Genomic DNA, 26,982 nt, shown 5'->3' on the forward strand with positions numbered 1-26,982 from the left:
GTGTGGTAACCCCTCTGCTGATGGTGCAGTTCCTTGGATCAGGCTACCTTAGTGCAAAGTTCAGGCAAGCTTAGGCATGCATGGGTGCATCATGATCACCAGGGGTAACCCAGATAGCATTAATAAGTACAAATACTTGAGCTTTCCTTGATCTAGCATTAACCAATTTCAGATCCATCTGTTCCACTTTGGATTGCAGCCTGAATGTCTCATGTTAACTTCATATGCTTATAAATTGCCATCAGTTGTGTCTTCTATTAAATAATGTTCATAATTCAATAACCATCTGGACAGAACAAGGGCAGTGTTCTCACTAATTTCAAAAAGCCTACTTAGAGAGTGGGGCATAGAAGACCTGATCCCATGCCCCTAAATTCACTCATAGGTTTAAAGAACACTACTTATAGCATCTTCCTGCCTCCAAATTAACAGTGAAACATTTAAACAAAATAAAAATGTGCTTTAAGCAAATAAACCAAAGGCTTGTAAGCCAAATTTTATCTTTTGTTAAACATAAGCAACCTCGTGACCTTCAGAGCCCTTTAGCTAAGCAATGGAAATTTGAGGCAAATAAAGAACAAATCATGTTTCCAATAAAGAAATGGGAGGTAGGGAACTGATTTAAGGAGATAGGATTTGATCCAGTGAATTAGTAGGAAAACAAAACAGTCTAGCCTCCTTTTATGGCTTACTTTGAGCCTGTCGAGCCATCTCCATTTCAATTCCCCTCATTAAAGAGTTCTCTCATTTTCAGTTTTTCTCATTAAAGACATAAAGTTTAAAAGGTGTCAAATAACTGGATGAAATTGTGTTTGTACAGTGAATTGAAATCTAGCAGCCTCAAGTTTTGCCCTCAATTACATCCACATGAACATATTTGTAACTTTGGTACTAATTGCAAGTACAGATGGTATCAAAGTCATTTATCTGCAGCTCTTGGGATTTATCAAAAAAATGAAGGTAAAGTGGCAGGCTGAAGTGACAACTCTTGGTTTACTCATGTGTGTTATCACTGATCACCAGCAGAAATAAGCTTGAATTTTGTGATACTGAATGAAGTCACCCTAGCACAGAGCTGGAAACAAAGCAGCAGTTGTTCCAAAATTTCCTCCACACAGCACTATAAAATGATGTTCAAATCAATACAAGTGAGTGAAACAGTAAAATTTACTCTATTTTTGTGTTGCATTGTAAAAAAAAAATGTTCATTGAGAAGAGCTAGAAATGTTTATTTGGGAATTTTTTGCTGTTGACCAGCAGCCCTTCTAAATTATGCACATTTCCCCACCAGTCCATCTTCCACCCTGTCAGTGAACCTTTCCTCTCCTCTGCTCCTTTTCATTCCTCTCCTTCTTCTGTTCCTCTACTGTGTGTGTCATCATCAACAGTAAGACACCTGCAGTTTAAGATTATATGTGACTTTAATCTGTCATTTTCTTTAAAAAGTCTGTGCAGTCACTTGTCATCTAGATCCAGTAAACTTATGTACATGTCTTTGAAAAAATTTCTCTTAACACAGAAGGTGAACATGCACTTTTTGCTGAAAACACCTCAGAAGCTTACAGACTCCCAGGAATACTTGTCTGTGTACTCCTCCCTGGGAAAAAAAAAAATTGTTTTTGGATCAAACAAAAGCTTGAAAATACTTAGCTCCTAAAATATTAATCAACAAGATAACAGGAGAGGTACCATCATACAAGCTGCTTAGAGTTTCTAGCCCAGTCAAAAGGAAAACAGATGAAGGTGCTGAGAGAATTGAATTCAATGGTATTCTGAAATAACATTAAGCTGAATTCTGCAAACTTTCTTAATGATCAGCCTAGCTTGGCTTTTTCTAAATACCCTCCACTAACCCAAGTAATAACTAAGAATGTAGGATTAAGCAAGTCTAGACAAAGTCAGCATTGCTCTGCCTTTTGCCTCCAGAGACATGTTTACTTTTGCTGTTAATGAATAGCTTTGTGTTATTTCTATTTAAATATTATGTATTGCCCACTTCTTCCAATTTTTATTTGCTCCTTTGAGCATCTGCAATTTAACACTCAGACTGGTACCTACATCTTCAGTACATCAGAATTTTTCAAAAAAAAAAGTAACTGTCATTGTTGAATAACACTTAATCAATAAAACCCCATTTCCTAAACAAAAAAGTCATACCTGAAGCCCTTTCCAAACAGTCATGGTTGATTTTAAAACCCTACTTACCATACTGTTCATGTCCTGCATGCATAGAAGGAGTCCTGTCTGTCGTTCTGTCATTTAAGAGCAATAGGCATATGCCAGATTGACAAGGAAATTATTCATTCTAACCCTCTAAGTTCATGGAATCCCTTTGGAAAGAGCATAATCAATAAAGGGTTTCCCTGGAGGATTAATTTTTTTCTTATTTTTCCCTTTTTGAATGAATTATCTCTGCAGTGTTTTTTATGCTCTGTCATCCTACCAACTTGTGGGTTATATGGTGCATGTGTGCAAAAGATACCCTCACTTCCCATTTCTAAACAGCATGTGCAAATGCTTGTGTTTGCAATGGCCCTTGCACAAATAGTGCCTAAATTACATTCTGCCTCTTTTTCCTTGCTGTGCTTACTATCTCTCTGAAGAAGGACTAATAGTAATCGGGGGCCTTCAGTCACTAAGTTTTATTATAGCAAAATGGAATTTTCTGTCCTCAAGTCATATCAGAACTCCTCATTTACAGCATGATATTGAAGAAGCACTTGTTTGTACCTGAAATTTTGTCTGGTTTTCCAGTCACATTAGAATCTTAGAACCATAGAATTTTTGGACGGGAGAAGACCTGTAAGGTCATTGAGTCCAACCATTTACCTAACACTGCCAAGCCCACCACTAAATCATGTCCTTAAGCAGTACATCTACATGTCTTTTACACACCTGCAGGAATGGTGACTCCACAGCTTCCCCAGGCAGCCCAGCTGGCCTATATGAATTTTGTAGTGTATTACTGTTACCACAGTCCTCCCTAAAAGGAGTTTGTTTCAAAGAAGAAAAATATTGCATTTAAGCTTGAGTAAACCTTATCAATTGTTCTCTGAGTACAACTAAAACATGGCATGGTTTCTCTATCTTCTATATCACCTGAGAAATTGAGCCCTGAGCAGAAGATTTCAACCTGGAAGACATCACTCAGTCTCAGGGGTCCTGCTCCCTGGCGTCCCAGAGTAGTGGCTCAGCTGTTTCCATAGCTACCCAGATGCCAGTGGCTCTCACAGCCTCTCTGCTCTGGGAAAACCCATGTGCTTTTGGGACCTATGCACCCTCTGGGTACAGACCCTTGACAGCACTTTCCCCTGGGTCACCCAGGCCTGATCTTGCAACTATTGATCGGCTCTCTTCTTCATACACCTTTGGAAAGAGAAGAAATGCTACTGAAGCTCAACCATTCCAAGTATTTGGTCCTTATTTTGTGTCTACTGTTAAACAGTGGACCGAGTTTACAACAGTGTCCCAAATGGAAAAGGAACATTGGCTTCAGTGCTCCTTATGGTCATGCCATGATTGAGGTGGACAAAAGCACAGGCATGATTTAACCCTTACCAAACTGTAACTTCTACAAAAACTACTGTCATCAAGCTTTGCTTTAGTGCAGACCTGGCAAAATAAAGAACACCTTTTTTTTTTTTTTCTTTTTTTTTTTTTTTTTTTTTTTTTTTAAATAATAAACTACTTCTCCTTGTTTCTGAGCTATGCAACATGGATATTTTAGCTTGTGATGTTACTGACAGTTGTCACTGCTCTTTGTATAGCTAAGAGGCTTTGGAGGGCAAGGGTGGTGGGTTGACTCCCCAAATTCATGAAACATTTAGTCTAGCAACCAATTCAATATTTCTAGAAAGACCACAGCCTGGTTTTCAGACTTGGAAAAGTGGATACAAATGCCAGATACATTACACAAGGTTGTATATCACCTAAATTGTGAACCAAGCGTCACATGTATAGACTCTGCCAGCTGCTGACTTGTTTTCACTGTTCACTATGCATTTGGTCTGAACGAGCCAGTCCTATTACTTTATGTTTACAAGCCTCTGTTTCGTAGCAGGTTGAAGTCAAGGACGTAAAAATATAGTATCTTACTTTGCTTTGGACATAGTGAAGATTGCTTTAAAAAGAAGCTCATTCTGTATGTGTAAAAATGCAGTTTGAATACGGTTTTACTTTGCCCCTACCCAAGTTTTAATACTGTTTGTATATTTTAAAACACAAAAGATGTAGAAGATGTAGAAGGCCTTATGTAAAATTCATCACAAATCTTTAAAACAGGTTGGATATGGCCAGTGACAAATGATGTTCCATGAAGTATTGCATGTCTATTTTTAACATAGCTCTCATACATAATTTCTCCTGCACTGACTGCCCAGCAATATGAACATGTTGAAATACAAGCCATTAGAAATGACAGGCCTTCATATCTCCACCTAATCTTTGTAGGACCCCTACCCACCTGACTTCATATGAGAAGCAAATAAAAACAAGTGATGTGGACAACTGGAACCATCCCAGCAACTTAGCTCCAGCCATCTCTTTGTATTAATCACTACTGCATATTCCTGGTGAGTGGATGCCAATTCAAAAGATCCCAAGCATTTCAATTGCGTCCCTGTCTTCATCTTTACTTCCCTTACTGGAGAGTAATTTCCCTTTAGTTGAGATCCTAAAGGTTGTGTCCTCCCCACACCAATATCAGTAGTCATTGTGGATGGACTCTAACCCTCAGGTCTAGTTTTCTCAAAATGCCTTTTTTCCCCTTTTTCTTTTCTTCTTTTTCTTTTTTTTAAGCCAAAATTTCATTTCTCCATCACTTTCATAAAAGAACAACTTTCTTTTACCTCCTACCTCTCTAAAGTTGTTTACTTTGGCACCCTCCTCATTTTTCATCCACTACCTCCACTTTTGTCCTTCACTGTAAGATAGGTGATAAACGGCCCATGCATCAGCATGCATTGGCTTCCATTCCCAGTTTTGCCCACTCATTTTCTGCATCACAGGATTATCAGGGATCTGAATAAAAGCTAGGATCCATCTCCCCCAGGCCATATTAAAGGCAGGCACTCAAGAATCCATTTGCTGGCATAGTGCTTCAGTGCTGGCCACAGCCTGTTACAAACGGGAACAAGGAAGAGTCAGAGTAGAACAGACAGCAACGAAAAGTGCAAGTACTTCTCCCAGAAAAGCTTGAGGTCCACTTCCTGACTTCAGGTTACACGCCTCCACAATGCACTGGGTGACTTAGCTGCAGGTTTGGCTCTGTGCGAGGGTTAGAGTGGTCGCCTGTGCGTTTGCTAGTCACGTTACCACCATGTTTACCCTTCTATAAAATGGAATACTACCACACTGGATGCTGTGAGCCTTAGGTAAATAAGACACTTTTGAGATCCTCGGTAAAGGATTCTGAACATGAATTCTTCATCAGAAAAAAATTCTTTACTGAAAGGGTTAAAAAGCATTGGAATGAACTGCCCAGGAAAGTGGTATAGCACTCAGTGCCAAGATTTGTTTGACACGGTGGTGTTCAGTCAAAGTTGGACTCTATGATCTCGGTAGTCTTTTTCAACCTTAATGATTCTATGATTCTAACTTGATGTTAGCTGTGTTTTCATTTCATGCTCTCGACCTGCACTTTCTTCCAGAGTCAGTCATTATCATCCTGTGTGAAAATCCTTGGAAGTGCCTCTTCAACATTCCTATTTGCATTGAAGGGTATATTAGAAAATATTGCCTCCTGCAAGCGCAAGCACTCAGCACGAACTCCCCCCCCGCGCCTCCCCAAAATGACTCAGTGGATTCCAGCCTCCTCTCTGTGTAAACAGAGGGTACGCACAAGGACAGGCGGGATGCTCACAGCCACCGATTCCTATTCGTACTAGAAGCCAAGGATGACACAAAGCACAGCTGCCCCTCACTCCACGGGGGAACTCCTGGGGCCGGGGAGCGGGCACGAGCTGGGAGGCTCCCCGCATGGAGGCAGAGGAGCAGCGCTCCGCTCCCCGGCCGTCCTCCCGCCCTCCCGTCCGGCACCCCGGGCTCCCCAGGCCCCGCCGCCCCCAGCCTGCTCCACCACTCGCTCCCGTCCCCGGGAAGTCCCGCCCCGCTCGGGGCGGTCGCGGCTCTTCCAGCCGGGGCCCTGCGGGGTGCGGTGCTGCCGGCGGCCGGCCCGCGTCGCGTGGTGAGCGAGCGGGGCCTGGGGAGCGCCTGCGGAGCCGCTCCGCGACCTCCCGCGGCCCAAAGCCGTGCCGGGCTCGCCCTTGATGCCCTCGGCCCGGCAAGGTGCCTGGGCCGGGAAACCTCGCCCGAGTTGAGGGGCGAGAGTGAGCGGCTTTCGCTCGCTCCGCTGCTGGCCCGGGACGGTCGGAGGCGGGAGGGCGGGAGGCGATGGCGGTGCTCGGGGCTGGGGCGGCCGCGGAGCGGCGGGCAGCGCCGGGCTCGGGCCGAGGGTCAGGGCTGCGGCGGGCCCGGCCCGGCCCGTGCTGCCCCGGCGGCTGCGGGACGAGGGGCAGAGGTGGCCGGGACGGCGGCGCTGGGTCAGGCAGGGCTCCTGCGGGGAGCCCCGCGGCACGGCTGGAGTGTGAGGGGACGGGCAGCTCGTCTCTGCAAAAGCGTTTTACAGCACCAGATGATAGCTACCAACAGAGTAAGCCCCAAGCTCAGGCGGCTTCACTGTGTGAGTGCAGCTACGCTGCTATTATTAGTGCTGGTATTTAATATTTGTACAGCCATAACAAGTTAAATATTGGAACTGCGTCCTCTCTAGTACTCCTCTCCCAACAGTTCCTGAGGGTGTCTCTGTGAAGGAACAAATGCCTCAATCCAAAACTGGGACCTTCAGATTCTGCCTTCAGCTGCCTCTCCATCTGGAAGCACCAGCAGCCCTCTGCAAGAGGCTTCCAGAGTTGCTTAAGCTTGTCGAGGCTCAGCAGCAGAGCTCCAGACTTGCCTGTGTGCCCAGTTGGGATTCCTACACCGTGCATGTTCTCGGTGGCCTGAGGCTTGCTGCCCGTTCCAGGACACAGTTGTGGCAGGTTCGCTGCTCCCCTGGCAGCGGCTCGGGGAGCTGCGGGAGGGAGGCTGAACATGAGCCAGGGAGGTTCTGCTCCCCCTGCCAAGTGTGCCTCAGCACGGCGCCAAAGCCAACTGCTGGGCAGTGGCCTTGGGTTTTGGCAAACCCTCTGCAGCAGGTCTTGTGTTGTGGTTAGTTTGGTCTTTAGTTGAAGCATCCAGGTCCTTCTGGTGAGGAGCTCTGAGGAGCCTAGCAAGTACTTGAATGTATGTATGGTCTCTAAGATACCTGTAAAAATAATTTTTTTTTTTTTTTCAGGTGTCTGTTGTTAAGGGTGGTATCTTCTGTATGCTAGAGGCAGTTCTGTATGCTTGTGACAGTTCTTGAACGAAACAAATTTTTAGCTGGAAATCAATTACTTTTAGGAAATTTTGTTTTACTTGTCTGGAATTCCCTTCTGCTTTACACTGGATAGATTCATTATTCAACGTCCTCTGTCATAATATGTTCTGTAGTGTTTAAAGGTTGCTGCCTTCTTTCTGCTGGGGGCTATGTTTCAGTGATGGGTGAAGCAATGCTTCTAATAAGTAGTTTTGTATCATTTTGTCAGGTACTTTGGGATTATTTTATGAAAGACTACATAAGTGTCATTTATTATGAATGCATCTCATGTTTTGGAATTTACCAGACATAATATTTGCCATCCTATCACCATCATCACATTCATTTTCATGTTATAATCAAAGGTGGCAACAATGGCATTCAGATGCTTAATTGTATTTCATGTAGGTGACCGGTGCTAATTTATTAAATTAGTGCATGGTGCAGCAGGAACAAGTGTCACAGTTTCCCTCTATGGTTAGGGAGCCATCAGCTTGCTTCTCACACATAAAAATCAGTATAGAGTGAAACATATGGCTCCAGTGAGTTCTGTGTTTATTAAAGGACTATGCCTCTGAACAGTCTGTGATTTTTTTTTTCCTTATTTCACTTGATGTAGATCTAAAATGTTTTTCCCATCTTTCAGGACTTGAAATACTGAACAAATTCATTTTTTAGTCAGATGAAACCAAGGCTTTTTAAGGTTCATGAAAACAGTGAGACTTCTGTTTGTATCAGACTGGCCACCTGTCTGGTATGGAGGAATTAGAGATCCATCTAGACTGTGGAAATCTAAAGTTCAAGTCTCTGGTTTGACTCAGAACAGTTTTGAGCTCTTTTACGTTTTCTGCATTTCTGGAAAATTGGATTTCAAGCTGTATTGGAAGGGAAGGGAAGTATCCCGTCCCTCTAGTTCTAAGAAGAAATTACATCTTAGAACTGGTAGGGTAGGTTTTCTGCTTCAATGTCATTTTTCTGGTCACAAATTTAAAAGCTTCCTCAGAATTTTCTAAGCAGTGGCCATATCTTTGGTCTTATAGTAATATGTATGTTGGTCATAATCCAAGAAAAGCATTTTATCCTAACAATAGCTGCAATATGTTTCACAAGTACTTAACTACTCAGATGAAAAGGAAGTAAGAAGAGAGACCACCACCATCATCTCTTTGATGGCAACTTTACGTAAATCACAATTTTTTACTTGGATCTCAGAAATGTAGAATCACTCTTTTCAAATATACTCTGATACCCTACTTTTGTGTAGCCAAAGCCACAGGGTTTTTCTTGAAGTAACTTCTGTGGAGGAGGTAGGATCAAAGAACAGTATGTTACCTGCTAAACTACTCCCTTTTTCTGCTCTTTTGGGATCTCACCTCTTTCCTCAAAATGTAAAGGGAGAATTGTTTTATCCCACAGTTGTCTTTGCCCTGTCCAGAGTCACTACAGTGAGGATTAGTGATCAAGTGAAAGGAATGTATTATCTCTTTTTCTGTGATTTGTGTACCTCTTGGCAGATGGATTGTCTTCAGATGGGTCTGGAGATCTTCAACTGGTTTTAATGCTTGAATTCTGGTGTTCTGTAAACTTTATTGCAGGACTTTGTTCTTTGTTGTTCACTTTAGACTGGGTAGCCAGGATTTTTTGAAAAACAGGTAATAGGTTCCAGGACAAAAATACTGAGTTCGTATCTTCTTTCAGAAATTATGTGGTTCAAAAAGGCATAACAGTGGCAGGGTTCTGTGTCCAGTTCTGGTTAAGACTGAAGATTCAGCAATACCTGGAAAAGAAATAGAAGGATATGTAGGAGACCTGACAGTTTTGTCAGCCTGCGTGTTGTGTTGGTTGTTCTTAGTGTTCCACTGTTGTACCCAGATGGGGGTAAGAACTTAAAAACAACAGGAGTTGTATAAGGTAGAGGTCATTGACTGACCACTGACAAATTGTGCAGACTGAAAAGGCAGTCTCTGAGGTAAAAGATTGCTCCTTGAGCTACACCCATCAGCTTTGGGCTTTCCCTTGACTTACATTAACTTTTCTTGTGTGGGCTCATTTCTTTAGGGCAGAAGGGGACCTTGAGAAGGACATACAGCTTCCATTTCCTGATACAGTCACAGAGAACAGTCACAGTCCAAAGGCTTTTCTCAGGGTGGTTTTTTTTTTCCCATTAGGTCTTCAGATTGGTTGCAAATTTTGTGATAGAGTTGTTTGCCATAGTGGGACATTGAATTTAGTTCTGTGCATCTAAACTCATCACACCCTAGTAAAGAAGGTGGTTTTCTGGAAGCCCCTGCTTATTTTAGTTGCTGCAGTCTGTGATATTGAATGAGACAGTAAACCAAATCCCCATGCTCTTTTCTACCATGCATGGCTTTGCAGGTCTCAGTGGATCAGTGGCTAGTGTGTTCTGTGGAAAAACTGACTTGAGGTTCATTCATCTGATTTTTTCTAGATAGTAGTAGTGTTCAGTCTTGATCAAGAGGTAGTAATGCGTATCACTCATCCATTGCTTAGATTTGTTTGGTGCATTTCGGCTTGTAAAGATCATAGAGTGATTTGGTGTGGCTCTGTAGGACTGTACAAGTGAGTGATAATGCTTACTGAAATGTTTAAAGTCATGTGAAAATGCATGTATGTGACCTTAAATAGAGAGAAAACCAATGAAAGTCAATGAGAATAACAGCAAAAAGTGGAGTTAGACGTATGCTTGTTACAAATTTGAAATGTAGAGGGAATTAAGGCTAGATATGCATTCCTGAAAAGGAGACTTTTTTCCTACATCTTGTTGTCCTAGCAAGAAAGAGAGTATGTGCTTGTACCCCAGAACCCTTGAGAAGCAAATGTGAGTCCATTAAGTCTTAAGAATATGAAAGTACGTATCAACATGCAGGACTTAGCCCATATTTGCATATAGCATAATGTGACTTCAGTTCTGATTTTTGGCCTAAAAACACTATGTGTGCATGTAAAATATAATTAATGTAATGTTTGACCCTGGAGGAGAATTTTTATCTGACCTTTTATCAGGAGTAATTTTGGAAGCTGCCCAAAATGAAAAATCCCCTGAAGTTCTTCTAAAGAGATGTTAATGAAAAAACACTTAGGGGTATGCTGGTCTCAGATCTCTCTGAGGAAGAGAAACTTCAATGTGACTTTGCTCAGAGAAGCCTAGATTTTGAGACTGTTATCTGCACAGAAATAAGGTAAAATAGAAGTCTGACTATTCTGGTCACAACAGCTAAACTTTAACCAAATTGGAAAAAAATTGAGCAAAGTTTCGTAAACAAAGTGACTTGGACTCTGCTTCTCGGGGCAAATCACACGTGCTTGCTTTGATCCCCAAGGTTTGTCCACTCTGCGAGACTGATACAAGACACTGCGCTTATCCTGGTGTGGCAGTTCAACTGTTAGGAAGCAATCTGATTTAGATATGCCTGGCTTAAAGCCTGGCTACAGCCAGAATGTGACCCTCAGACATGCAGAGCTGGGAGGTCTGTCTGCCACGAGCTGAACCACAGAGGGGAGATGCTGTAAGAATTTTCTCTTTCCTTTCAGGTGAACATTTAAAAGCTTTGCTTCTCGCTTACCCAGCTCCTTATCTGAGTGTGCTTTTTGGAGGTCCTGAGGGCAGGGGGTCAAGATACTGGCCTTTGCCATATGTGTACTAGTGTTTACATTTCTCTTAAAATTTAAGTGACTTTGCTTTTAGATTGTAGAACATTGACAGTGCCACTCAAGCACTGTAGCTGCTGTGGAGTGTGTGTACCTGCATATTTTGGTGGCACTTCTCTTTATCATGGTTGGATTATATAATGCTTGGCTAAAGCTCTCCTAATTCTTTTTCATAGCATGTACTGTAACCTTATATAAATAAAGTCTTACTTTTAGTATTCCGTCTCACTTCTGTAGTGTAAAGGTTTTTGGTTGCTCAAACCATCTATAGAAAATTTAGTGAAAAACAGTATTTAGCATTTCTTTTAGCTTGACTTCTCAGGGAAATATGTTTTTGAATGGTTTGGGGACCCGAGGTAGGTTACTGAAGGCCACAATATTAACCCACTATTCTGAGTATTTCCAGAATAGTGTGTTTCATGAAGAAATGTGGCAAGGTAGAGTAGATGATGCTTTTTAAATAATCCCTCTGAGAGTTGTCTAGGCTTTGAGTCTGTTGGCCAATTCCTCCCCAGTCAAGAGTTTACACGTCCGAAATGGTGAGGTTTGTATGCATGCTATGTGAAGATACAGCCACCCAAAGGTGGGAAAGTGCAGGTGTCCCACGAAGGGAAGGAAGAACTGCAGCAAATGCTCCTGTGGGATTAGGGAGGAGTTTGTGTGGGAGAGAGGCAACATTAGTGTTCTCTTCCTGTCTCATAAGAACTTTATTCAAGACATGAAAAATCTCCTGTGTGACATTGTTGCTTAGGACACAAAGCCTTGAGTTAGTTTGAAGTTCAGCAAAATGGTGCTTTCATAGCTCCATTTTGGGAGAGGAAAAAGAGAAATGCCACTTCTGACTAATGGCAATTCTGAAGACAGGAAAGAACATTTATGACTTTTAATTAAAATAATCTGTCACCTTTGGAGCAGAATACCTGCAATTTCTACAGGAGAGACAGGAGTTTTCCCAGAAACCTCAATTTTTTCAGTACTTCCACTCATTTTCAAATTCTGTTTCTTGGGCAGAATAACCCAAAAACAGCAAAAGATGTGTTGTTACCTCATGTTACACAAACTAGTGATGGTGTGAGAGTGCCTGTGTAGGAGTACAGTGTCATAGCTCCTTGATACCTTTGTGATGACTGGTGCACAGGGATTTGCTGGACTGAATGACAGGTGAATCTGCATCTGTCCTGGAGCAAATGCAAGTTCTGTCCTCCTGCTGCACTCAGCCACCCAATTGTGGCAAGCTCAGCTCCACAGCCCCTGTAGCTGTGCTTCCCTGACAACATGCATGAGCAAAAAAGCCATGCTTACTGAAATCCGTGTCTGAGGGGAGTGCTGGGTTTCAGGCGTCTTTGCACCCTAATTAGCACTCGTGAATATATTTTTGAAGAAGGTAAAGCAGATCTGGCATCCATCCATTGGAGAGGTTAGAAAGCTTGCTTGTCTGGTGGGGAAGAGGAGGAACTGTGTGGGCAGTATTGAGTTCCTTCCTTTCTGTAAACCTCTACAGGCTTGGCAGAAACATGAGGGAAGAGAAAGCTAAGTTTATTTTTTAAATTCTTCCTGACATAGTCTACACGTGTTGTCTTACTCTCTGTCTCTCCTCTTCCTTTGTCTTGCTAACTTTTTCCCTTGTCACAAAATGTTTACATATGGGGAACGGTGAGATGACACAGCATAGACTAACTAATAATAATTTCCTACAGATGTGTCACATATTTCTAATTAGTGGCTTTTCCATGCTCTGTAGGGGTTGCTCAAACTAGAATCGAAAATTGAAAACATTTCCTCCATCTGTAAATATATAGTCAGCCTGTTCTATGTCACATTTGCCAGGGCTGTGTGGTTATAAAAGAATGACCCACTTGAAATGCTCTTGATGCAGCCTGGGCAGCCGTTGTTTCTAAACGGCAGCTGTGTTTAACTTTTTCTGGATAGAGTTAATACCCATTGAGCCATTCTTTTTGCTTTTATTTGTAATTTTATGTCGCAGCAATGTGCATTTAATGTTGCACTAATCTCCCATTGTAATGTAACGGGAATGAAATGATTCTCACACCAGTCTACAGAGAATCTGTGCTAATGCCATTAAAATGTGCTTACCGAATCAAAACAAATGCAGAATTAGCATATGGAAACTGTGTTTATGTGATTATAATGTTTCAGCAATATGAGATTACTGTAGGAAGCAACTAATCCAAACCTAGAGGGGCTTCCCATTACAAGGCCATTAAAATGACACAATGACTGAAGTGCACGTTTCACATGGGAACAGGGGAAACATAAATCTTGTCATCAGTATTCAAGCAAAACATCTATTGAACTCAGTGGAGTTTTTGCCAGAGTCAGGAATGCAACACCATGACCTTTTTAGTAGCAAGTCTCTTTTCTCTTAACAATACCTCTAGGAAAAATATTTACTTCGCCAGGCTTTGATAGGTGGCTAATGGTGAGAGTCGTATTTTGTGTACCATGGTGGTTATGAAGATTTGTCCAGAGTTTATTACAAGAATGATAGGGCAGTGTTTCATGGCTTTTGTGAAATAATACAAGTTTTGGTTATATCTTAAAGCAATTTTCTCATTTTTTTAGTTTGACTTTGTAATTTTCAGGAAATATAACTTACTTCTCTCTTTATACAGCACCCAGAGCTGAGAGGTCTTGGTCTGTGCAGGAGCTCCTTGGCAATACCAACACATAAATTAGCGATTTTCAAAACCAAAATAGTTGTTATTGCCAGATATGAACCTACCTATCTATCTTCTGTTGTAGAAATCGGCACATTTTCCCATCCCCTCAGACAGGTTAAGATTAAGGAAATATAATTCACAGATCCTATGTAGAACCATTTGAAATATATTTGTCTCATCCTGGATTGTTTCTTGGCTTCTTCCTTAGTCTGTGGAAGGAGGATAACATTACAGAAAGTGACTTGTCCTGTCCTATTACAGGCTTTCACAATAAGCTGGATGAATTGCCTATATATATGTCCTTCCATCTCCACTATGAAAATGGTCTAGATGATTGTTCTGTAGTAGACGTACATCATTTAAATGGCAAAATGAGGTGATATGAATGCAGTCCTTGGTGTACGAAAGAAGAAACTTTTTCGAAAGGAAGTTCTGTGTAAAACAGGGCATGCAGGTCTTAAGTAAACCACACAAACAGTGATTCCTGTAGTAACATATACATGCTTATTCCGTTTGAAAGCTATTTGCACCTAAAATCTGTTTTAAAAACATGTAGTTCTGATTCCATCAAGAGAATTTTAATAGGAATAATGCATCATAGCAGGCTCTTTATGTGAATGACAGTAGGGAAGATACCAGGACAGTGGTTTCAAAAATAATTCCAGTCACAGGTTGTTGACTGTCTTTATTTTTTATATTTCTTTTATTAAGAATAGTGGGTTTCTAAAACTGTGTTAGTAAGCAGGAACAGGCATTAATATATTTTTCATTAACATAAAATTACGCCTGCTTTAAATGCTGTTTGTGTCAATTTCCATTTTTTGTAATGCTTATATTTATAAAAATCCTTGGCCTCAGTCAAAAGGTTTTGTAAATTCTGTATGTGAGCTGTAATCTGAAATCTAGAGTTTAAAAATCAACAGGTTGGTGTCTGCCGTAAGAGAAACCTGACATGACAACTGGTAATTGATTTGTGTCAAGTTTTATTAAAAGAAATTAAATACTTGTATATTTAATTGTATATCAGTTTGTTTTGCTAACTTAATAAATGAATTGGAAAATTGTCAGTGAACATGGGGAAAGAGAAGTGTGAATCCACTGCAGAGGGTATTCATCACTCTGTGCTGTCAGGGTTTTACTCAATGCCAGAGTGTAGGTATTTAACATTAAAAAAAAAGATGAGGGGGGAGCAAAAAAAAAAAAACCAAAAGTAATGCTTAGAATTATGTCAGTTGCTTTGCTGTTGTTGCATGTAAGTTGTGCATATAAGAATGACTCAGATCACTGAACTTTCTCCAAAATAGTGGGTTGCTCTATATAGAGCACCAGCCTTCTTCAAGGACGGAAGTAATGACTGCTTAATTGAATTGCAGTTAGGAGCAGTTTCTGACTAAGACAGGTATTTTGCTTTTAATTATTTGCTCAAGAATAATATTTTCTAAAATCATGCACTTCTTAATTTGTTTGGAAGAAAAATAAATCATCCTATTAATCAGCCAGCAGTCTGTTCTATGAGAGTAATTACTCTTCTACCTTCTCAAGCAAGTTAACATGCTAGTTCAGGAACAAAATTCCTAAAAGAACAGTTCTTCCTAAGTCTGCTTTTACACAAAGCAAGTAAACATCGTCAGTAATCTCTCTTTTTTATGGATGGCAAACTCATCATATTACAATGAGCATCAGCACTACAGACTTCACTGGGCAGGCAACAGCTGCCTTTTCCAGGGGCTGGGTCACTTTTGTGTATTGGTGCTCTGACAGTGACTGCTTCTCATGAGATCAAAGAATCCCCAAAGAGATCTTGATGTTCCTGTGCCCTTTGATATGCAGAGTTCAGTGCCCTTCAGATTTCAGTTTTTCTGTCATCCTGGTAGATTAACTTCAGCAGTTAAAAGGAAAATGTCCTCTGAGGGCTTTACCAGTAACAAACCCGTGTTTATGACATTATTCACTAAAAGGGAGGCAGAAATGGGAAGGACCTCTCTCTTTAATCAATAATGCATGCTCTAGTTAGTCCTTTCCTCTGGACATGATTAAACATGTATTTTGTTTCATAACTGATGATTTTGGTTGACTAGGGATTTTAACTATATATCCTCAAGCCTTTGTGACTAGCATCTGGAAGATCTATCATGAACTGGTTAGTCAGGACTACCCCCACTCTCAAAAGGAAAAAAAACCCAACCAAAATCCCAGTGGGGAGAGCTGCAGTTAATTCCAACCTGCAGTGAGTTAAGCCAAACTGGCAGTGGGCCTTTGACATGAACCGTGCAGACTGTAGCCGCAGTGTTTGTCACTGCTGGTTTGAAGTTTTGAGAAGTAACATTGTTTCATTGATGTTAAAGATGAATTAAAAAGTGTCTGAGATGCTGAGCCACATATAAAATATTCGATTAAGGCCTGTTCTTAACTGGTAAAATATTTGCCCGCTGAAGCTCTCTGGCTTCTCCATTGCTGTTTGTGGGCCTTGCTGTAGCATTGGTGGCTGTTGTCAGCCTTAGAGGAGTGGTCCTGGGCTGTTCCAGACCTCCAGAACACAGCTGGTAGGAGAACCTGAGCCCTGCTGAAGCCAGAGGAGCATATTATCACCTCCACCCCTGCATTCCACATAGGGAGGGGCAGACAAGGTGCCCAAGCACAGACAGCTTCCTCAGCATGTGAGGGGGACACTGAGTCTTGGAGGCCAGACATAAACATACTGAACATACCAGTAAGGAATATTCAGCCTTGTTGCCAAGTGTGTTCATCTGGTGACTGAAGCCGACAAAATTTGACAGCTGCTGAAGAGCAAAGAATCCTAAATGAACATACAGTGGTTTTATTAAATAGGAAACATTTATCTGGATGTGATACTGACTGCAGCACAATAAGTGATGACAATTGCCATGTACTGGAATGTGATGTGTTTATGTTGTTGGAGCACTGATACAAGCACAGTTGGGTAAAATAAATGCCTTGTTTTCATATTGACCACCCTGCTGCAAATAGCTTTTGGAAACATCCCGGGAAACACACACAGAGTGTAGGTACATGTACAAGAGGGAGGAGGGATTTCAGAAGTTGCCTGGGAAAAACACTGCTCTTTCTGAAATAGTTTTGTTTCCTTTCTTCTTCCTTCCCAGACTCCTTTAGGATCTGATATTCTTTTCCATTTGTTAAAGAAAAATGCCGTCTTTGAGCGGAAAAGTGCAGACTGTCTTGGGCCCTGTGGAGCCAGACTGTCTTGGCTATACGTTGACTCATGAACACTTGACTATGAACTACAGCAGCTGCTTTTGTCCACCTTCTCCAGGCCAAGAGCCTTTGTCTAATGGGCCCATTGAGATGAAGAACTTGTTTTGGATTAAGCAAAATCCCTACAGCCATAAAGAAAACCTTCTTTTGTATCAGGAAACAGACGCTGTGAGGGAGGAGCTGCTGCATTTTAAAGCAGCAGGTGGTGGGACGATTGTGGAAAACACAACTACAGGAATTGGCCGGGATGTGATTACTTTGAAGAAACTTGCTGAAGAAACTGGAGTTCATATTATTGCTGGTGCTGGGTTTTATGTGGATTCCACTCATTCTGCTCAAACACAAGCCATGACAGTGGAGCAGGTAAGTCCTAACCATTGCTTCAGTGCCTCTGTCCTATGAATTATCCCTGGGTAAGCCAAAGTTGGAGAGAAGTTCCAGTAAAATAGATGAAATACAAAGGTGCTCAGCATAGAAAACAGGAACAGCATTACTGCTTGTGTGTAATAACTGGAGCAGCACTACTTTCGTGTGCTTGGGTTACTTGTCAGAATTTCCAGTCCTTAAGCTCCATTTTCTCTGTTACAATGTTACAATGCAACAGTGAAAGGAAAACACAGTGTTTTGTCCTGTGGGGACATTTGGTACACTACCAACTATCTTGAGTTTTTTACTATTTTTTAAGGAAGGAGTTTATCCTTGCTATCTCTTTTGTCACTTTTTCTGGCTAATTGCTTCCCAATGAGTTTACCCAGTATTCTTGTAAATAGCATAAATAATTGCAATATTTTTAGGACAATTCTAAATCACTGCTCTGCTCAGGCTATGTGTTACAGCTCTCTCTATTATTTGTCCAGACTTTTCAGGGCATAGTCTACATCAGTCTGTTTGTATGGTGACTAAGACAATGTGTTAATAATAACTGAGGTCCCTAGATATTCCTGTAATAATAAATAGTCATCTTTTATTAAGAAAATGTGGTGATGAGGAGAAGAGGGAATGGAACTCTCCAAGGTAGGAGGCTGTGAATGTGTATGAATAGAGCTGACTTTTTTAAAAAAAGGTCTGTCACAGTTTACAAATGAGTCAAATTAGTTTTAAAAAGTAATGGTCAAAACTTGAGCAGTGCTGCCAACAAAACTGGACCCAAACTGTACACAAGAGTACTGCTTTTCCTAAATATTCTTCCGTTGCGTGAAATGCAAATAAATACAAGTAGCATAGACACAAATAGATTTCTCAAGGCAAAGGTTTCCCTTCTGTGTTTGGTGGACTGATGGAGATGCACAGATTTCCTGTACTCAGCACTTAGAAGGTAGGCAATCATCAGTGCCATTTTGTGCTCTCAATTCTGAATGTATGCTCAATATATATGGCCTATTCTGGGAAAGAAAAACTAAAGATTGTATAACAAAGTAGTTTTATTAAGAGATTCTGATGGTTTTTGTCTATGTGTGCTCTAAAGCAGGCTAATTTTGATCCTGTAAATTTGTCAAATGAGCTTTGTTTCTGTTGTTCTGAAGTCAGCAGAGCTCCTGTTGTTTTACATTGGCATTCCCATAAGCAGGTTTTGCCTTAAACTTATCTCTTCAGGATGCTTGCCGGAGTTGCTCCCTTCTCTTACTGAATGACAAGGTTTCTTTATTCTCTGATCTCTTGTTTTGCAAAAATTACATTGAATTGTGTCTGGAGGCAATCCAGGAATGCAAGGCAAAGGTTTTGGATAAACTAACCTTTTTTTTTTTTTTTTTTTTTTTTTTTTTTTAAAATTCAAACCTAATGTTTGTCTAAATCAGAGTTCAAATTATGTGTAGACCAGCTTTTTTTGGCACACCTGGACAAATGTGTGACTGGATACTGTTAAATTGATTTGCTTCTGTGTTTGTTTTGGTCTTAGTGAATGGCTAGCATAATATTAGTTGACAGAAACTGCAGTGTTTTCACACACCCAGCTGTTAATTAAATAAGTTCAGAAAGACATTGGGAGTTTAAGTAGCCCAGCGTCCATAGGCCAAATTTGATGGTATTTAACACAAATAGTAATAATAACCAAAAATCTGATTTTTCTCTTCTCTAGCTGACAAAGATTATTGTTGATGAGGTACTCAAAGGAGCAGATGGGACTAATATCAAATGTGGTGTGGTGGGAGAAATAGGATGCTCCTGGCCTTTGACTCCAAGTGAACACAGAGTGCTTCAGGCAACAGCAGAGGCTCAGTCACAGCTTGGGTGCCCTGTTATCATCCATCCTGGCAGGAACAGCGACTCCCCTTTCCAGATTATCCGCATTCTGCAGGAAGCTGGGGCTGATGCTTCAAAGACAGTCATGTCTCACCTCGACAGGTAAGGAGACTGTTCTGTGCTTCCTGCAGTGTTGCCACAGCTCACTGGGATTTTGCAGAACTACACTGGGAAAAGTTGACATAGAATGTTATCCTCAAATTTACTGACTTAAAAATAAGTGCTTATATAGAGCTTGATCTGCCTCCAGCACTTCAGTCAGGATCAGCTTTTCGATTCACATTGATAAGAGATTTTGATATTTTAAATGCCGTCTTTGAATGCCTAGCAGAGGAATTGGGAATAACCATAGCCACATTTAAAAAATGGGAATTCCATTCATTTGTATCCCTGCACAAATTTCTGTATTTACAAAGCACTGGACACTGAGCAGCTCTCACTAAATCAGGTTGGAAGTTGCTGGGCTTCCAGTGTTTTTGAAAACTGGATCACTCTTAATGGCCTTGCCAAAATCTCACAGAAGCTAATGGAAATTTCCTTGATTTGGCTGGAGTCTGGATCAAAGCAAAAGGCAGATTTTTAATATTCTACTACCAGACAGAGGAAATACTGCTTAAAAAGAAAATAGTTGGGTTTTGGATAGCTCATAGCATAGACCAGATAGTTAACTTTTAGTTTTCTTGAGAACAAAACCCAGGAGTTCCACATGAGGCATGGAGAGAAATTGGGATGCTTTTCTCTCTCCAGCTTAGAAATACAGCCTCTATTACCCAATCAGGTTTGTATGACCTTGTGTTGCTCATGGTGAGCTGGAGTGTGTCCAAGCATTGATTAGTTTGGCCAGTTGCTGAATAATGGAGACTATTTGTGGTCATATGATTCTCAGCAATTGGATTGTTTGCCCTCAGTGTGAATGTAATACAGGCAACAGCACTGTTCTCCAAATTTCTCATGGTTACAGGCTCTAAGAGCTTGCAAATTGAGCTACAGGTGTTTCTTATTTGCAAATAAGAAACACCTTGTTTACTTGAGGATTTTAGGAGCATAAAATTCATGCCATGAAAGTATATTTGAATATTTATAAATTACATCCTTTTTTGTATTTACCAGCATTCCACTGTATCTGTAGCTGTATTTTTCACCCTTTTTTGAGGAAAAACTGATTACTTAAATCTTTTTATGAAAGAGGACGGAGCAAGCTGCAGACATCAGTACTTATGTAGCCATTATATGTGGTACAACATAAACACACAATTATGGCCTTTTGCCTCTTATACACTCTTGTAATGGTGTTGAATTCAGTAATTAATTGGTGGAAATTAAGCAATATAAGTAGGAAAACAGAGGTGCAGTTTCAATAACAGCCACTGATGCACAATATGACATTTCCTTTTATCTCTTTCTATCGTTACTCTCACACATTCAGGTTGGCACTTGCTCTAACATAAACTACTGTGAAGTTTGGCTTTGCAATGTGCATTTAACATTTTAAGTCTCCTCCAGTAAGAAAAATCCACGTGGGAGCATTCCAGTCCCTTAAATGTGAGATAAATTTGTACATAGCTCCATATTTCATGTCTGCATTTCACATAGACAGAATGGTAGTTTTCCAGTGGATTTACAATTAAGTGATAAAACTAAAATGCTAGCTAACATGTCTTGCAATTTAGCACCTTAGAACAAAAGCAAGCAGGTATCCATAGTGGAACTAAGGTGTACTAAAAGGCTGGAAGCAACAGCTATTGAGCCTTGGGTTTAGGCATTTGTTGAGGGTTAAGGTGATGAAGGAGATCAACATCTTGACTCAACTCACTTGAGTAACTTTCGTTAGAAGACTCACAGCAACTGTTATGAATTTGGGGCATCATAACGGTTTGGTGTCTGTCCCTGTGGTGTTTATGGCTGAGGTCCAAATTACAGGGTTCTTCACCATGTCTCACCTCCTTTTCCATGAACTCAGGGCTGTTCAGGGACAGTGTTGCCCAAACACCCAATTCCAGCTGAGAGATCAGCAGTTTGAACTGGGAACTGCTGCTGTTGCTACATCCTTGTGGCTCGCAGTGGGACCCAGTGTCTGATAAAACTAAGTTCTCTTCATTGGGATAGAAGACCCAAAAGCATGACAGTAGCAATGGTTTTCAAAAGAAACTGTTCTGGCTGTGATTTTGAAATAGATTGTTGGATGTTTTTGCCAGGTGCACAGGATTGATACTTTGGTGATTGTGTCCCTGTGAACCAAGCAGGGCTAGATCTAAAATAATCTGTTCTTTTGCTCTGCACTTTAAAAACTCATTTGGTGATAAATGTTCTGTCTCTGTAAACTGTAACATTTATTTTAAAATAACATTTTTTTATTAATTACAGTTGGCAAGTCTTACACTCCTGCTGATGGCAGGCTTGTTTGAACATGGATTTTCTCTCTCTCAACCCATCTGTTCCTCCTACTTGATCGGTTGTTAGGTCATAATATTGAAATTGTGACATCAGTCATTTCCATAGCAACAGACTGTGATGTAATTGTATATGGTAAAACTGCTTTGTGACATGAATATTTGCAATAATAGAAAAATCCCCCAACAAACTACTGCCCTTTTGGTTAACTGTGCTGCTTTTGTGGAAATTTGGTTTCTTCTTAAAAAAAAAATTGTAGCAGCCATAAAGATAAAATTGTATCATTTGAGTGTTTTTGTTTTTCTTTGGACAGCATATAGACTTAAGTAAAAATGGTTCAAAGAAAACCCAAAATATTCCAGAGAACTCTTATTTCTGTTGCTGTTCTTTTCCCAATGAATGAAAGATGTTAGAAGCTTTGTTCTTCACTTTTCAAATCTGCTGCAAAGCCCATGTCCCAGATACTCACAGTGCCACTATATATTTTGGTGAGAGCATTTCCTTAAGGCGTTCTGGCCAGATCCCAGTGCAAACAATGATATATTGCTGTTCTAATGGCAATCTAAAAACATCACTGTACAGAATAGAAACTAAAGATGAAGTTGTATATTACTGGTGTGTGATGAATGAAACAAGTCCTGTATGAAGCTGTCTCCTGTAACTCTTTTGGGAAAGTAAATCTGTCTTGTGTATGTAATCCATTGTCTTTTTTGAATTTTTTTTAATATCACTATGAATTAACCTCCTCCTTAAATGTCCTTCCTTGTTAGGCTGTCTGTTGAGAGGGTTAATGATATCAAAAGTAAGTAACTTTCCTGTTTCTATTTAAAGATTGCTGTAGAGGTTTTCCTTATTTCATGGGGCAAGAGTTGGTTTTGTTTTGGTTTTTTAACGCATGAAATCCCAAATGAATGTAAGAAGGGCAATTCTGTGTATTGTCTAAAGTTGCATGTGTCAAACAGAAGTCCTGTTTTTCAAATGGGTGAATTGAATCTTAGATTATTTGGTTTTTTTCTTGCAATTAGGAGGTCACAAAATACCTGTCCTCATACCATAAGATGTCTTATTCCTGTTACAGTGCTGACTCTGTGTTATGTATGTTCTGCAGGACCATATTTGATAAAAAGAAACTTCTCGAATTTGCTAAACTTGGATGTTACTTAGAGTATGACCTATTTGGTACAGAATTCCTTCATTATCAGTTCCATCCGGATATTGACATGCCGAACGACAATGAAAGAATTGCAAGGTATCTGCTCCCGTGCAGTTTTAGCTACAGCATGGCCATTGATAAAAAAATATTATTTGAATAAATAATATTTTACTTGTTTGAAGACCATTGCAGAGTGATTCTGCTTGTTGTTCAGCGTTGTCTTCTATCATACTGAAATAATGTCATTTTCCAGTACTGCTGTCATGCCATTAGAGCAGCATGTATCATTTCTTCTGTCTGAGAGGAAGATGCAGAATCTTACTGTTGTAGGAAGTTACTTGAGAAGAGGATCAAGAGCTTTTTTAGCTTCATTCTTTGTCCTAATTCCATGCTGATCTGGTCGAATTTATAAAGTCTGTAAAAACAAAAAGGCTGGAAATACTGCATTTAAGGTAGGATTAAGTACTTCTGTTTGAAACATAGTATTGGAAACTTAGTGCTGCTACTGAACATCATCTGAGCCTGTTATATCTCCTCACTGGTTTGCTAACCCAGCAAAACTCATTGCTTTTTTTTGGATGGATTTGTGCTTCCATCCTGAAAAACTGCCTTTTTTCTTCCAAGCACTCTATCACGTTTCCTCCCTTTGTCCTTTTGCCCTTTCTCAGTTTTGAAGGATGTGATTCCTGTCTCCTCAGAGCTCCCATTCTCCTCAGACTCGCTCACAATGTGAAAATATTGGCCCCACTGGCAGGATACCTCTTCCCTGCTTCTCATCAGCACCTGCAGTCTTAGCTCAGCTGCACAGCAAATCTGTTGTGCTGTGCTAACACAAAGTTTTGCCAAGGAGATACATTCTGTACAGATACTGTCTGAGAGAAGGTAGGATGAGCCGGGAATGGATACCTCACTCCTTCCACTCCATCTGGAGGTGTGATGCTGCCGTGCTGTTTGTCCACAATGTCTGTGAGCAGTGAAGTGGCAAGTGTCTCAGGGGTGGGTTGCCATCCTGCCTGTGTCTTTTTACCTTCCAGAGTCACAGACAGTTTTTCCACTCCTTGATGAGAAAGATTTTATGATTGCTGATCACTTACGAAGTAACTTCTAGCTTTCCCTTTCATCTCAGACATAGCTTCCCTCCCCCTCATTGTCAGATTAATCTTGAAACTAATCTATTTTCAAACTGTTCTCTCCTAAGAAAGTGCTGTGGTTATTCTTCCACCCTCCCAAGTGTTTGCTGCTGCTTTTCACACTAGAAACTGTTTTTCTCTTAACAGTGTTCTCAGTCTTGCACTCAGTATTTTAAACTGTTGCAAGGAATCCACAGTTTTCTCATTTAGTAGGAGTAAAGTTGCTTTCTCTGCTGTGCCTCCTGCCCTCTCCTGTGCCTGATGGAAAGTCAGCATCTACAGCATCACTGGGGAATATATAGAGAGGACTAGACAAGGCCTTGGTTAACAAGTGCATGTTCAACCGTGGCAGAGTTTTCATTCCATCCATGATACTTGCTCAGCCACCATTGTCTCTCCTGAAACTCTCTAGTGTCTGAGTATTTCTTACAGCAGACTGTTCATATGAGGAAAAGATGAAAGGTTTGCCGTCTCATTGCACAGTGTGTTTGAGTTATGTCAGTGCATCCACAGTGGACTAAGGATGGCTGGGGTAATCTCCTTAGGGTTTTGTTTTGTCAAACAGCACCACAGAGGTAGAAATAAAATTGACCTCTAAATGAAAATACTGAATGGATAATACTTGTTCACATCTTTTCTGTTCAAAACACAAACTTCTGTAGTCATTACTTGACACAGTTTAGTCGTCTGTGTACTTCAGCAGTTTGGCTGCTGTCTACTGCCAATGTGAACAAAACACTGACTTTTGTTCTGGGGCAGTTTGGAGTCAGAAGCAGGTATTACCTAAATATAGGGCAATGAGCAAAAAGGAGCAATGGATACAGAATGGAAAGGATCATATGCCTCCCCAACCCATGAAATTAGTCCAGTATTATTAAAGGAGGTGATTCTAATAACATGTTTTGTCAGCAAAAACTTAGTCCCTCCAGTGCCATTGCTCTTACTTTCTAGTTGGCTTGTGGTCTCTCTGTATTTCAGGCTGGAGGAGATTCTTGTGATGTTGTAAGACTGTGGTTTATGTAGTGTTGTGCTCTCTGTGGCACAATGTATGGTGGGTTTTTGAAAAACAATAACATTTTACCAAATTCTATCCTATTTGCCTTCTTTCTGCTGCCCATGCTGATTAGATCCTGCTACATGTATCTCCTTGTAACTGCTTGCAATAAAAGCTGTCAGTGAGGGCTTTCAGATACAGTATGGGTACTTGTAAGGCTAGTTTTTGTTTTCTTGCTGATCAAAGCATTGTCAGGAAGGTAAGGAACAGAATTTCACAGTGCTGGCAACTGATGGAATTGGAGGCCTTCATGAGGAATGAGCACTTTCCAGGGCTGGTCTGTCAGTCCCTGTCACTTCAGTGCTGCAGTCCTCTACCAAACTAAATGGAAGCTTACTGAGAAACTTAACAGTCATGCAATACAGGAGTGTAGATGCTAAAAATGAGCTGATCAAGGGAGTAAGGCTACCTGAAGGAAACATGGAACAGAAGGACTTGTAGTAGTCCTGCTATAAGAGTGTGACCAGAAAGATTACTTCTTTTTCCAAGCTGAATTGTTGTTTTACCAAGGCTGTTTTGCTGCACTGCCATATTAATTCCTCTTATTTCCTGGAATGTGCTAGTGCTGTGCCATGCCAGTCTTATTTATCTTCTTTGATGAACATATTTGAAATGTGTTTTGATGATAACTGTCTATATGGAGGATGTTACTGGCAACTTCAAGTTTTTATTAGCCTGCTTTGCTAAATGGGATCCAACTGAAGATATGAAAGTATTTATATAATTGAACCAGGCTCCTTTAAAGACCTGTCACACACAGAGTCTGCTCATTAGCAAATGGAAGGGGACCAGCTTTGTGACAGCAGCAAGAAGCAACCTGCTGAGAAGGAATTTATGTAGGAAATTAATATTTACTCATTTATATAAAACCCGTGTCCTGTGCGTGGTGGTGCTGAAGTTCTTGAATTCCATTGCGGTCTTAATGGGTCTTGAAAGGCAAAGCCGTATTCCAAAAGGAAAGAGTTTTACTTCTCCATTTTGATGTGTGTGGTGGTGTGTTTCAGAGGTGGGGTATTTTTCATGAAATAAAAAATGCATTTTATTTTCAGATAAATGTAAGGAGTATATCCTCTGAACACCTAAGTATTTTCTATGTTTTAATATAGTCCAACACTACAGTAATGTAAGAAATGTAAATCCTGGTGGGTTCTGTGCTGCTGCAGGGAGAACTTTCACTGACAGGGATGCTTCTAACTTTTGCAGGGTTCGCATGCTGATTGAGGAAGGCTATGAAGACAGAATTCTGATGGCTCATGATGTGCACACCAAGAACAGGTTGATGAAATATGGAGGTCATGGATATTCACATATCTTTAAAAATATAGTTCCTAAAATGCTAATTAGAGGCATATCCCAAGATAAAATTGATAAAATACTCCTAGCAAATCCAAAGCGGTGGTTGGCTTTTAAGTAGGCATAATGAATAAATATGCCTGATTTATAAGGAAGCTTGATAAAATTCAGATTTCAGTAGAGCAGTTGTTTAAAAAAAATTCCGAAAAACTGAAAATTATTAAGTAGATGCAAACAAACTGATTATAACTTTCCTTTTTAATTACAACATCAAAATTGTGTACTGTCTTTACATTTTCTCCCTTCTGAAAGTTTGCTCATGAATGATTTGCTGAATATGAGCCTACCTACAGAATCTTTTCAAGTGAAATTTGAAAATAATTGTTTCAAAAGCATAGTCTAATACTGTTACTGAATGTTACCTCCAAACTACTTCTGAAGATGCGTCACCTGGACTTGGAAGGAAATTACGATTTTCAGTTAAATTTCCTGTCTCTAGGGACTGATTTTTAATCCTTGTAATACTGTCAATCTTCTCATTATCCTCATATTCTTTAAGTAATACTTGAAGAAAGGTCTGGAACTTTTAATTAGCTTCCATAGACAAGAGAAGACAAGAGGAATCTCAAATAAATCTGAAAAGATAATGTTTCATTCTAGTTTAACAATTTACTTAATTGTAACTGAAAATGTAAAAAAATACATGGAAAAATATATTTTTGAATAAAGCATTTTGATCA

At 40.4% G+C, this 26,982-nt stretch overlaps 1 protein-coding gene across 5 annotated transcripts; it reads left to right on the forward strand.

Annotated features, from left to right (window-relative positions):
- The first annotated feature begins 6,100 nt into the window (after nucleotides 1–6,100).
- Nucleotides 6,101–26,982, forward strand: PTER (phosphotriesterase related). 5 transcript variants are annotated; one of them, XM_066198358.1, is made up of 5 exons: nucleotides 6,101–6,184; nucleotides 16,869–17,343; nucleotides 19,058–19,323; nucleotides 22,721–22,861; nucleotides 26,153–26,981. In XM_066198358.1, exons 2-5 carry the CDS (start codon nucleotides 16,912–16,914, stop codon nucleotides 26,361–26,363), a joined length of 1,050 nt encoding a protein of 349 aa, XP_066054455.1. In that variant the 5' UTR covers nucleotides 6,101–6,184; nucleotides 16,869–16,911; the 3' UTR covers nucleotides 26,364–26,981. The 5 variants fall into 5 exon arrangements, with proteins under 5 accessions (XP_066054455.1, XP_066054448.1, XP_066054476.1 ...); XM_066198351.1 differs by lacking the exon at nucleotides 6,101–6,184 and adding an exon at nucleotides 7,196–7,281; XM_066198369.1 differs by lacking the exon at nucleotides 6,101–6,184 and adding an exon at nucleotides 10,774–10,948.

The sequence above is a fragment of the Chamaea fasciata genome, unplaced genomic scaffold (genome assembly GCF_029207755.1).
Source record: "Chamaea fasciata isolate MVZ Bird 193981 ecotype frontalis unplaced genomic scaffold, bChaFas1.0.hap1 SCAF_1, whole genome shotgun sequence".
Lineage (NCBI taxonomy): Eukaryota > Metazoa > Chordata > Aves > Passeriformes > Sylviidae > Chamaea > Chamaea fasciata.